Source organism: Periplaneta americana, chromosome 2 (genome assembly GCF_040183065.1).
Source record: "Periplaneta americana isolate PAMFEO1 chromosome 2, P.americana_PAMFEO1_priV1, whole genome shotgun sequence".
NCBI lineage: Eukaryota > Metazoa > Arthropoda > Insecta > Blattodea > Blattidae > Periplaneta > Periplaneta americana.
In genome coordinates this window covers 112,803,056-112,815,622 of record NC_091118.1, presented here as the reverse complement: position 1 = coordinate 112,815,622, position 12,567 = coordinate 112,803,056, and the positions used below count along the sequence as shown (strand labels likewise).

General features: G+C 34.3%; 1 protein-coding gene across 2 annotated transcripts in view; it reads right to left on the bottom strand.

Moving 5' to 3' along the window:
• Positions 1-12,567, bottom strand: part of LOC138694518 (TBC1 domain family member 13) — a 65,290-nt gene that overhangs the window by 25,407 nt on the left and 27,316 nt on the right. For both annotated transcript variants that reach the window (XM_069818316.1, XM_069818317.1), the window contains exons 6-9: positions 9,175-9,373; positions 7,123-7,324; positions 2,576-2,698; positions 716-773 (exon numbers count right to left, since the gene is read on the bottom strand). In XM_069818316.1, the coding sequence (XP_069674417.1) occupies positions 716-773; positions 2,576-2,698; positions 7,123-7,324; positions 9,175-9,373 (582 nt within the window). The remainder of the gene's footprint in view (positions 1-715; positions 774-2,575; positions 2,699-7,122; positions 7,325-9,174; positions 9,374-12,567) is intronic.

Sequence of the window (12,567 nt, the reverse complement as noted above, 5' to 3'; positions counted from 1 at the left end):
AGCAAGTCATCTCTACAGAATAGGTATCTCAGCTTCACCAATATGTGTCCTGTGTAACGATCCAGCAGAAATGAATGAAGATCACTTGAAGACCTGTGAAGCATTAAGATCAGAAGAAACTACAGTTCAAAAGTATTGGAAAGCACGACTGCTAATGGCTTCATTGCCAGATGCATGGCACTAGACAACAACAACAACATTTTCACAGCAAAATTAATTTCAAACAAAATTGATTTAGAATGTATAAACGATATTTGGTATCCCCTGTGGTTTAAATTAAAATCTTTTTTTTTATTAACTGGTTATTTTACGATGCTTTATCAACTGCTATGGTTATCTAATATCCGAGTGAGATGAAAGTGATAATGCTAGCGAAATGTGTCCAGGGTCCAGTGCCGAAAGTTACCCAGCATCTGCTCTTAATGGGTTGAGGGGAAATCCCGAAAAAAACCTCAACCAGATAACTTGCCCCAACCAGGATTTGAATCCGGGCCTGCTCGTTTCACGGTCAGATATGCTATTACTCCACTGCGATGGACAATATGATTGTGTACGTGTAAATTACGTACAAACGGAAAAAAGTATAACTGAAATAAATGAACATGGAAAGCATAAGAATTTTGCCGGGACTTAAAAAAATGTGCAAGCGTGAAATGTATAAAAAAAGTTTTACTCTTACTTCTGAATGATACCAAAACAGAAGTACTCAACTAACCTGTAGAAGTTTGACATTGGCTGGGAAATCGCCACTCAGCAACTGATTCCTAAGCAATCTGCAAAGAAATAATTTATAATCAGGAAATTGTAGCAGAGTTCCACATTAGAGTGTAAACAAGTACACAGGAAAGCAAAAAATATACACTGTTGCCATAAAGAGAATGCTGCTCAAATGCCCCTGCCCAGTGATACTTGAGCACATGCAGGACAGCGTGAGTGATATCATTCTTCTAAAAAGCATAGAATGGTTAGGATATTGTGGTGGTTTAACAAGGAGACATACAAGATGTTTCCATACGTCTTGTCTATATCAGGCCTATTGCTGCTTTGCTTTTCTGGGTGCAAGATACTTAGATGTTGTCACTATCATGGAGCAGAATTCCAACAATGCAGTGTGAACTAGGTACTTAAAGAAAAAAGTGAGCCAGAGAGATGCAGGCAGAATTCATTTATTCCTAGTGTCCCTCCTTATTGTGAATTGATTTCACTATATCTACAAAGATCTGTGAGGTCATGATTGCTTATTGCAATTACAACACTGAAGTGTTGCTGGGAAATGTTCGGGACATGGTGCGAAGTTTAAGACTTTTTTTTTTTTTAATTTCATGTCGTAAATGTAGAAATAGCCAACACTTCAAATCTTCATGTAGGCTCCATCACAAGGGAAGGCTAACAGAAAGAGAAACCTAGCTGTTGGATTCATTACAAAAAGCTAGTCTCCAGGATTAGGTTCTCCTTTCTTTCTCTCTTCTCTGATTATGAAGCCAACACGAAACTCTGAAATGTTGAATGTTTCTACATCTTGATCATGGTCCAAAATCCATATACTTTCAAAATACTGAATACCATTAAACCATACTTAATTTTCATAATAATCATCTTTCAGAAACTACAGGTTACCACAGAGTATGAGTAGCAGAACCATCTGCACCTCAAAATAGATACTGTAGTCGAACAATACAAAGACAGTTTTTTGGCAATTTTGCCTGTGATATTAAATGGCCGAATATCGCAAAATCTTTTATACACCACCAGCTATGTGTGATAAAGGACTATCAGTTTCATATCACAGTTTTATATCACTCCAAAAGAAAAATGAAAGTTGATATTTTTGTCTAAAACAGGGCTGGGCACATTACGTGATTCTGAGAAATGAGCTCTGTTTATTTAAAAGAGCAATTCTTCCGAGCTCTGTGATGTATGCATACTGTACGTCACTCACTATCAGTGCAGTGGTTGATGTAGTAGGATGAGGAACTTGGAAGGTGCACCCACCTGAGAAGCTGTATGTCAGACTAAAACCTAAATTATATTTTGAGATTGAACATGGTTAATTCATTTGTTCCAAACATTGAACAGCTTCTGCAAATGAAATGACCTCATGTCATAAGTCTCGGAAAACAACCACATAGTTATTTTGGTTACTGAGCTTCAAAGAATTTTCAATAGAAAATATTTCTTGATTTCAAATTGACAGACATACGATTTACAATAGTTTATTCATGCAAAAGAAAAGTGTAAAAGAGTGTTTATTAATTTCCTTCTTGTGTTTCTGATTGTATTCCTTTATTGCATATGTTTGTATTATTAATACTATTATGTAATAAGCACTGTGGATATAGATTGTGTAAATATGTCTAATGATGTGTGAGTGTGTGAAAGTGTATGTGCATAGAGCGAAGTTTATTTCATTAAATTAATAAGAGTATTATAAAGACTGTGCTGTACAAAGGATTGATGTAATATCCTTATAAACTATTATGTACTGACAAAAACTGAGACCTGATAGGCTAATTTAAACAACACATTTTAATAGCTACTTAAATAGCCTAGACGTTATTACATGTGTGACACTTACATGATCATGGAGCAACATATATAGATGAGAAAATCAAATCGATTTTCGTCGGCAAATAAAGAATCCCAGATGCGAAGAACATCAGGCAATGGAAATTCTTGAGACAAAAGAAGTGTCAGCCACCTGTCAATATCGAGAACAATATTCATTACATTAAAATCGAATATACAAACTCTTAAAATAGATTATACAGTGCATCTCAAATTAACAGAATGATCAAAATTATATGGGTAGTAGTTAATCATGAGCTAATGTACCCATAGTTGGTGATGCTAGCTTAGAGTAATAATTACACCTTTAAGTCTGTGATTGCATAGGGGATCTCGTAACCTCTGTCAGGTGTGGGATGGATGTTGAGTCATCACCTCATATTCTACTCGAATGTTTAGGTTTAAGCCATATAAGGCATTGGTACCTTGGAAAACACTTGTCTCCCATGAAAATTAAGAATATGAAATCCAGCAGCATCGTGAAGCCACTCACCCACTTCTGATTGCTAGCCTATGGAATACACAATGGGACGTTCGTGCTTCAGTAATTGTCTTTGTCTTTAATAAAAAAAGAAAAAGAAGAACCCCTTGAGGCGCATCCCCAGGTGGCAAATGGGGTATGCTATCAGATATAGTGGGGTGGTCTGAATGGATACAGAACATTAAGAACACATGTACAAACAAGGAGCCTGGTTCCTGGAAGCTTGAATACTGGGACATCCTCTTTTTGAAACAGGGAGAGACCTTATCCAGGATAATGACCAAGAATGAATGGAAGGAGCAGCAGTTCATGCAGGGGTAATACACATATGGCTAGCAAAAGCCAAGACACAGCAGTCCTGTCACATCACCTTCTGTGAAGAGCTGGTAACTCATCCAGTGTATCCAACTATATACTCATATATTGTACTTTAGGATAGACAGCCAGACTGATTTATAGAAGACAAGCAAGGCGTGTAAGGATAAACTAATAAGTATTTCTGAAAGACTAAATGCAGCAATTCGGATTATTAGAGATTTAAATCATATAATATGAAATGAACTAGAAAAAGTTTTAAAGGAAGAACAACTACACATTGTAATTATAAACCAACTAAGAAAAAGTTTAAAGAGACAAAAGGTTTGAGTGATTAAACAATGATATCTAGTGGAGAACAACAGAAAATAAAAGCAAGGAATAGAGTTGCAATATCAATCAAGAACAGATGAAAATGAATAATTTATATATATATATATATATATATATATATATATATATATATATCTCTGTGTGTGTTTAAAAATATAATTACCATAAGATTATACAGGTCATTTAACCATAATTCGTGTGTATAATCCAGAAGACAAGAAAGAGAAAAAATTTTTGGTTGCTCTGCAAATAATAATAATAATAATAATAATAATAATAATAATAATAATAATAATAATAATAATAATAATAATAATAATGATAATAATAAAAATTTTTATATTATTAAGTAGTGACTTTGATGTAAGAGGCAATTTGCCAGTCCCAGGAATTTATGTAAATATGAAGAGAACAATAATAATGGCACAGAACATAAACAATTCATTACCAAAAAATATGAATATGACAAACACATACTGTATTACAGAAAATGTGAAATTAAGAAGTATACATAGTGTATAAGAGGAATAAGATCTATAATATAAAGCATTCGCTTACATAATGTAGGTCGACAGGTCAGCACACAACCGGCACAAAGGCCATACGACACATGGCAAACCATCTTCCGCATGCTCAGCAGTCCAGTTCTGTCTCTCAGTAGGAGTGATTGTGTTGATGTTAAGATTGCATGTTATTCTTCTGACTGTGTTAGTGAAGTGTTCATATTTAGGAGTAGTTGTGTTGATGTTAGACTGCGTGAAGTGTTTAGATTCAGGAGCGGTTGTGTTGACATCAGAGAAGCATTTAGATTTAGGAGTGGGTGTGTTGAAATTAGAGTGCGTGTTATTCTTCTGATTGTGTTAGTGAAATGTTTAGATTTAAGAGTGATTGTGTTCACGTTAGATAGTGTATAATTCTTCTGATTGTGTCAGTGAAGTGTTTAGATTAACTTGCTCACATGGCACCACAGAAATTTGCATTAGAGCAAAGGGTTTTCACGAAAGAGTGATTGCGAAAAGATAAAAATTTGATTAGCAAAAAAATTTCCTAATGTTACCATTCCACATAGCAACACCATACACAACCCTGTTAAAAAATTTAGAGAAACGGGATAAGTATTAAATAAAAGCATCAAAAAGACCATAGCGTGCATTTAATGAGGAAAAGCTGGATGAAACATAGGAAAGATTGGAATACACCTCACAAAAATCTGTCGTCTCGCACAAGAAACTGGTGTCTCTAAAACCACAGCAAATGAAGCCATTAAAATTCTTAAATCCTTAAAAGATATCAGAGATGTGTTGCAGCAGAAGGATATCTCTAATGATAAACTTGTTAAATTAACAACATTTAATAATGCATTGTGTTAACTATTGAAGTTTAACAGGTATTATACCTTTGTGACTAGTTTCGGCGTGGTTTCTACCATTATCAAATACTGTAGTGTGTGAATCAAGGAGGAGTAGGGACTGTATTTTTTGGTAAAATAAAATGAGTGATTTCGTTGTTAAACCTGCTACTATTTTGGTGCGTATTTCGCGAAATAAGTTGTCAATTCGGTGAGTATTTCGTGAAATAAGTTGTCAATTAAATGTATTGTGTTGTATCGATGGGCTAGTTCAAAAGCAAAACAATTCAAAATTCAGAGTTTTGAGAAACTTTCAATTTAAAGTTTCATGGTGCTGTGAAAAATCCAAGATCACTAAAATTACTCCAAATTCTGTTAATGATATTTTATATTACTGTAAATTTTGGTTTTCTCACAGCAATATGAAGGTCTAGAATGCAGTGTCCTCACAATTTTAAATGTTGAGTTGTTTCCATTTGAACTGGCCCATCGATATTTAAAATAGTACTTAAACTTTTTTTTTTTTACACAGACAGGCAATCACACACTTCAGCATCACCAAAATTAAACCAAGTGTGGTTTCTACATAGCCCTCACGAAGATATGTGCGACAGTCAGTGAGTATTTTTGTGTATGTAGAAAAGTCCCTCTCACTGTCACTGTCCACGTTAAACTGATATGGGGAACCACACTTTTTGCAAACAAATAACACCAAATATTAGAGCCCGTACAGTTGAACTGACAAATTTCTCAGTAGTGACATCCTAATAGGAAGACATTAGTCTCCATAGACAGGAGTTTGCAGGAGAATAGGTCATTCGCAACAAAAAAAAGAGGGCCAAGGTTATAGAAGAGTGATTTCTAGGAAATTCCGACCATAGATTCCCTAATCTTACACTCCTCATTTTCTGAATCATACTAATCTCATCACGCTGAAACACAATGTCTGAATGCTGTTGCAATGTAAAATCGATAGTTACCATAAAAAATTATCAATCCAATAAATATGAAACATGACTGCATACACACATGCATGCTAATCCTCATCCTATACAAAAAGACTCATATCAACAAACATAATGCAAAATCCTTCCACGTCCTATCTGCTGATTGATCCTATGTTCAAAAAATGAGGTATGCATCAACATGTGTGAAACAATGACAGATGACGTGACATAGCAAATAATTATTTTAATCTAGCAACCTGATATAAAGCATCGAATGTATGCAAGATTTTTACAAGAATTTACTTACATTATGAAGCATCCAAATCAGATAACAGAATGTTTCTGAAAGGTTTCCCCTTATGATATTTAAGCTCTGAATTACTAGAAACTAGGTCAGCCATTATATATAGCTGTACATAAGTTGCAAGATGTTAACTTCAAGCAATTTAATACAGCACAGCATCGACATTGTATTGTAATGCAGCATGAGGAGCAAATAGTAATAGAAACTCACTGAGCATTGATGCAACCAGAGATAAATTACACAATCTCCTTGTTATGTTATCATCACGTCTAACTGTCTGTTATTGACACCATCTACAAATCACGTTCTTTCTGGACAGCCTTAATCAGTTTTCTAACTGCTTCAAATATCGTATTTCCTTCCCATATTTAGAAATCAGAAAATTTTCCATTCAGACTTCGAAAAAATATCATAGATGTGCTGCCAGACACGGAACTAATTAAGGTCACATTCCAGGCACTATAAAGAAATTCTTCAACCAATAGGAAGGGCTTCAGACACATGCATTTGTTTCTATGTGGAGTCTTTTTGTAAGAAATGAAAATTAGTGTGTCTTATTATATACCAAATGACTACCGGTATGTATTTAAGGGTAATTCTTCCCCCACAGCTTGATGTGCATTAATGATATGTGGTCTCTTCTTGAAAAAAAAAAAAAAAATTTCGATTGTGTTTTACTTTTCTAGTATTTTAGCTCTTACCTATGCAGTGTTAAAGAGTATATTCTTCATATAATTCTTAAGTAGTTATATATATATATATATATATATATATATATATATAGACACACACACACACACACACACACACGGCATGCATGCACACACACCTGAAGCTGTAGTATTGAGGGCAGAGTTCTTGCTGCAGTAATCTAGTCCACACTGGAGGGTCGCTGTTCTTGAGCTGTTCACCCAGCCTAGACATCATGCCATTTATGCCACACTCTGCCTCATCCAAAGACTTGATAAAGAAGTCTCGTATCTCACCCATCAGATTCGTGAAACAGAAGAAGCAATCTGCCTCTGCATGCTCTGCAACAAAATCATGCAATTTAAGCACTTGTGATATCGAAAATATTGTCCTAATATTGTCTTTCTCTTCATTTTGGGTAGATATGGTTCATATTAAATATTTCCTAATCAATCAATCTGACTAAGGTCGACGTAAATTTTAGAATATTTACTGGACGAAGCTAGTAGTTAAAAATACAGAGTATTCATTTATATAATGTAGGTGGCACGCAACTGACACCAAGGCCATGAAACACACGGCAAAACATCTCCCACTTGCTTGACAGTCCAGTTCAGGCTCTCTGATTTAAGAGTGGCTGTGTTGACATTAAATTGTGTGTTATTCTTCTGACTGTGTTACATTTAGGAGTGGTTCTGTTGAGGTTAGATTGCGTGTTATTCTTCTGATTGTGTTAGTAAAGTGTTTCCATTAGCTTTCTCACATGGTACCACAGAAATTTACATTAGAGCAAAGGATTTTCACGGTAGAGACTTATCTGAAAAAGAGTGATTGCAGAAAGGTAAAAAGACGATAAGCAAGAAAATTTTCTAATGGTAACTGAAATTGACTGCTGAGCATGTGGGACAAACATTGCATGGCCTTCATGTTGGTCACGCACAGTCCAGTCAACCTACATTATGTAAGTGAATCTATATACTTATTAATAAAATACTGCTTTAAATAAAATTGGTTGAATTGTTTAATTGCATCAATATTTAACAATATTTATATACATAATATAATATTTATATAGCTGAAGGTAAGAGCAAGAAGACATAAAGACGCCAAAGATGACTCCTAGTTTTACTTAAGAAGAAGAAGAAGAAGAAGAAGAAGATGAAGAAGAAGAAGAAGTAAATCAACGTAATAAAACAATATTTTGAAAATGGAAAAAAAATTATAACTAAGAAGGGATCATTAAAATATAAAAGAATACGGAGCATTTAAGGGCATGAACAGGTCAAGGAAGACATCTTGATTATACACTTTTAACACTTTGTATCACTTAGGAATTCGATTTTAATAACAACTTTCATGTGTTAAAATGAAAACTAAGTTGTAAATTACCTAGTTGACTAGTTTAGACTTCGTGTCAGCCATGATAGTTGTTACTATAACCATATTCCTAAGAAATATCTTACTTTTTCCTTGTGGTACTAACTCCAGATAGTGAATCAATTCCTCTTACTTCCTGCTATGTGTAACTGACTTCACACAGAGTGCCAATTTCTTGATGTACGTTATATATTTCCTCAGGAGAGGCCAAAATGTTTTGTGTCTTAAAACGGCTGGTAATCCTATTGGTCTTGCCTTAAGAAAGTTGAGGGTTGAGCAGTTTGAGAGAATATATTGAATATCTACGCCAAAAAAATTGCTTAGATACAAATACGTGTACAATATGCAAAGAAACAGATACAGTAGCAGATACGAACTGTCTACAAAAATGTAAAGACCTTGTTCTAGGTAAACACACAAACTAAATTTCATAAAATCAATGTAGTCACCATCTTGTCTCTCTCTCTCCACCTCCACTCCTAAAGACACACAATGGCATAGTTACTACAGCCTAAGTAGCAAAAGCATAGCTATACTAATTTGAGAAGCAAATGAAACAAATCAATTCATCCCTATAGGAACACTCAACAATTATGCAACTACATTGTACCTTTTATTCGGAGAATAAAGGAGGAGAAAAGGAAGATGATCATCATGAAAATAAAAATAAAAAGAAACGGAAAAAGGGAGAAAGAACAAATAGAAAGAGAGAAAGTTGGTAATGGATGATGATGAGAATTAAGTTCGTGGTGGCTGATACAGCAAGAGGAGGAGAAGGAATAGCAATAGTAAGGTCCTTATCACATTTACTCACCTCTCCAGTCCAGGTCAGGATCACAGGCGAAGGTATAATAGATGGGTCCAATGATTTCATTCATTCCCTGAACATATCCTTGCCCAGGATTCAGTTTGGCATAGAGGAACAAGATCCTTTCCACCACTTCCCAGTGAGCTTCCATTCCTTCTGGCATTGGAGCGTAGTCCTCAGTAGCCTTCTTCACTGAGAGTGCTATCTGACATTCACAGAACAGTTAACAAATATTACCAAGTCTATCAAACAGTCCATAACCTAAACATAACAAAATGCATGAAGTTCTGCTCTCCTGTAAGTCTCATTTCACTAATATTTATTAGTATATTTAAGTAGAACATAGGCCTACTGCTTATGAAAATGTGACAGTTTTCTCAAGTGCGAATGCACACAGGCACACATACACACACAAGCTTCAGTACAAATTCGCCCACAAGCTCTCAGCACTTTGATTCTTTAACAAAAATTATGTAACTTATAAGTTATACTCTATAATGTTTGTTTTTCAATTCAATTCAATTTATTAGGCCATTAAACATACAATACAGTAAAATCCCTCGTACCTGGCACCCAAATAACCGCAAATACCAAAACAATGACACTTTTGGCTGGGTCAAACAAAAAAATGTTTAAATCTGTCACATTGCCACAGTCTGGGTCGTCAGTTCTGCCACATTAGGAAGTTTGAACGAACTTTCATTTTCAGTGAATGTTCGAACCTAAAATTAGTATATTATTTGTATTGTGTGATGTGTTTTAATAAAGAAAATCCACACAGTTTTATGTTTGCTTAATTATGTTCAGGCCATTAGTGTTGCCACATTAGGAAGTTCGCACGAACTTTCGTTTTCAGTAAATATTCGAACCTAAAATTAGTGTATTATGTGTTGTGTGATGTGTTTTAATAAAGAAAATCCACACAGCTTTTATGTTTATTTAATGATGTCCGGGCTGTGAGTGTTGCCACATTAGGAAGTTTGTGAAGTTCACACAAACTTCAATTTTCAGTGAATATTCAAACCTAAAATTAGTGCATTATTTGTGTTGTGTGATGTGTTTTAATAATGAAAATCCACACAGTTTTTATGTTTATTCAGTTATGAGCAAATGATAGAGAAATAAGCTTCACATGGCTGCAGTTTCAACATTTGGCACCACGAAATATGAACTTTTTTTTTTTTTGTATATACCGATATTTATTCAATTATCTGACAAAATCTCGTATATGGAACTGGCCTGGTCCCTTTGGTGCTGGATAAGAGGGATTCTACTGTATAATCGTACATAGGACACATTAGAAAAACTAAACTACTATGAAGACTAACAAAATACAACTAAACTAGTGGCTTGTGCAGCAATTGCTGCAAACTAAGTCCATAAAAAGTTCAAATAAAAATTGTTCAGATTGTTTTCAATGGAGAATACCAGACATTTTGATAGTTATTTCCTTCCATAATAGTGAAACATACTCCCTCTGAATGTTTTTTTTTTTTGCCAAATACTTTTCCTTCAACCTATCCGTCTTCAGTTCTTGAGTTTCAATGCGAAATCGCTAGTAACAATGTCAGGATGATCAGTGGGTTTTTCATGTGGGAGTAATGCAGTAGCTATTTTGTGTCATTGCGGATTGTATGTGAAAGTTAAGAAAATGTAAGGTTTGTCATGCTTTGAACAAAAGACTTAGCATCTTGGTATAGCTGCTGCATGTTTCGTGAACTACCCTGAAATGTAGAGGGCAGAATCACTTTTTCCCACTAAGAGATCTTGCTGAGATGATCAAGAGACTACAAAATCTTGTAGGCCTCTTATTTTATCAATAAGTAATACCTTTTGGTCTTTTCTTATGAATTGTAATTTTTTGCGCTTCTTCTGATCTATCAAATACTGCTGGATTAATTTGTGTAACAATGAATGTTATTTCGTATAGTTTCTGTAATATAGACTGTTGTGAGGAATTTATTGCTGAGATGTGGAAAATGAGGCGAATGATATGTCAGAGTTGTAGAATCTTATATGCGCCCAAAATAAAATTGTCCATCGTAAATCGTTAGCAGCTTCAGTGTTTCATTTGTTGCTGGTTGCAGGAAATAAACTTACTCATCACGGTAGCAAGAAGTGAAATGGCATGCTATTTTCCCTACAACAAAATATGCTTGGCACCGATCACAAATCTAATCAATTAAACCAAAGGAATATGAAATTAATTTTGATGTAGTTTAAAGACGCAGCTAAAATAGGAAGCATGACTCAATTACTACCAAGGAAAGTTAGAGAATCAGACATATAAATATCTATATCACACTGCCATTACATATGTAAAAAGGACCCACACCACTTGATTAATAATTGTAAAAGTATTTCATTTTTAATAACAATATTGTTACCTTACGTAAGTTTTATAGTTTTCAGTAACATAAGTTTATATAGGCCTATAGCCTATAGTAAATTATAGAAATGAAGATCTAATATAAAATATTCTTTCTCTGTGTCTACTTACATAAAGCCCCAAATGGTTTCACTTTCATATATCAGTATAGCATTATGTGTTGCATTAACTATAATAATATTTCATTTTTAATGGTAATAATGTCATCAAGCATTCTTAAGTTTTGTAGTTCTTAATATCCAATACACAGCTGTACTCGGAAAACTACAGACCAGAGAATCAGACCTGTAAATTATTTTTTATACGTTATCAAAAAACTGCACAAATGAAGATCGACATATTGGCATTATGATGGGAAAGAATTGAGCCGTCTGAACTCTATGTCAGCAATCCTATAGGTCATGGCCTTCGTGTAATAGCCTATTGTTTATTGTAGTGTGTGTTTTGTTTTATTCTGAAATGCAACACGGCCGACTTGATGCTCGCTTCGCTTAAGGAAGCGAACATCAAGTCGGCCGTGAATGCAATTAATTAGTTCTCAAAACTGACGAAAGATGGATTTTGGAAAAAAGGAAAATGATGTAGAAAAATTGACATTTCACTGAAAACTACTATTTTTCCGAAAAACTTTGGGTTCCAAGCTTCAAAATGAGGAGTCATTTATTAAAATCCGTTCAGCCGTTTTCCCGTAATTTCCATTACCAGTTCAAATTATATATATAGATTTAGTGATTAAAAAAAAATTTCATTCAACTAGCCTGGTCCCTTTGGTGTCGGATAAGAGGAATTCTACAGTATAATCGTACATAAGACACATTAAAAAAAACTAAACTACTATGAAGACTAATAAAACACAAGTAAATTTAATGATTAAAAAACAATTTCATTCGAATTTGTGTTTAGAAATTCACGAACAGAGTAAAAAGGAGTTTTAGATAACAATTATAAAACCTTGCTTCAAAACTTTTCACAGATAAATTGTAATGTTGAATGGGAAGCTTATTATATAA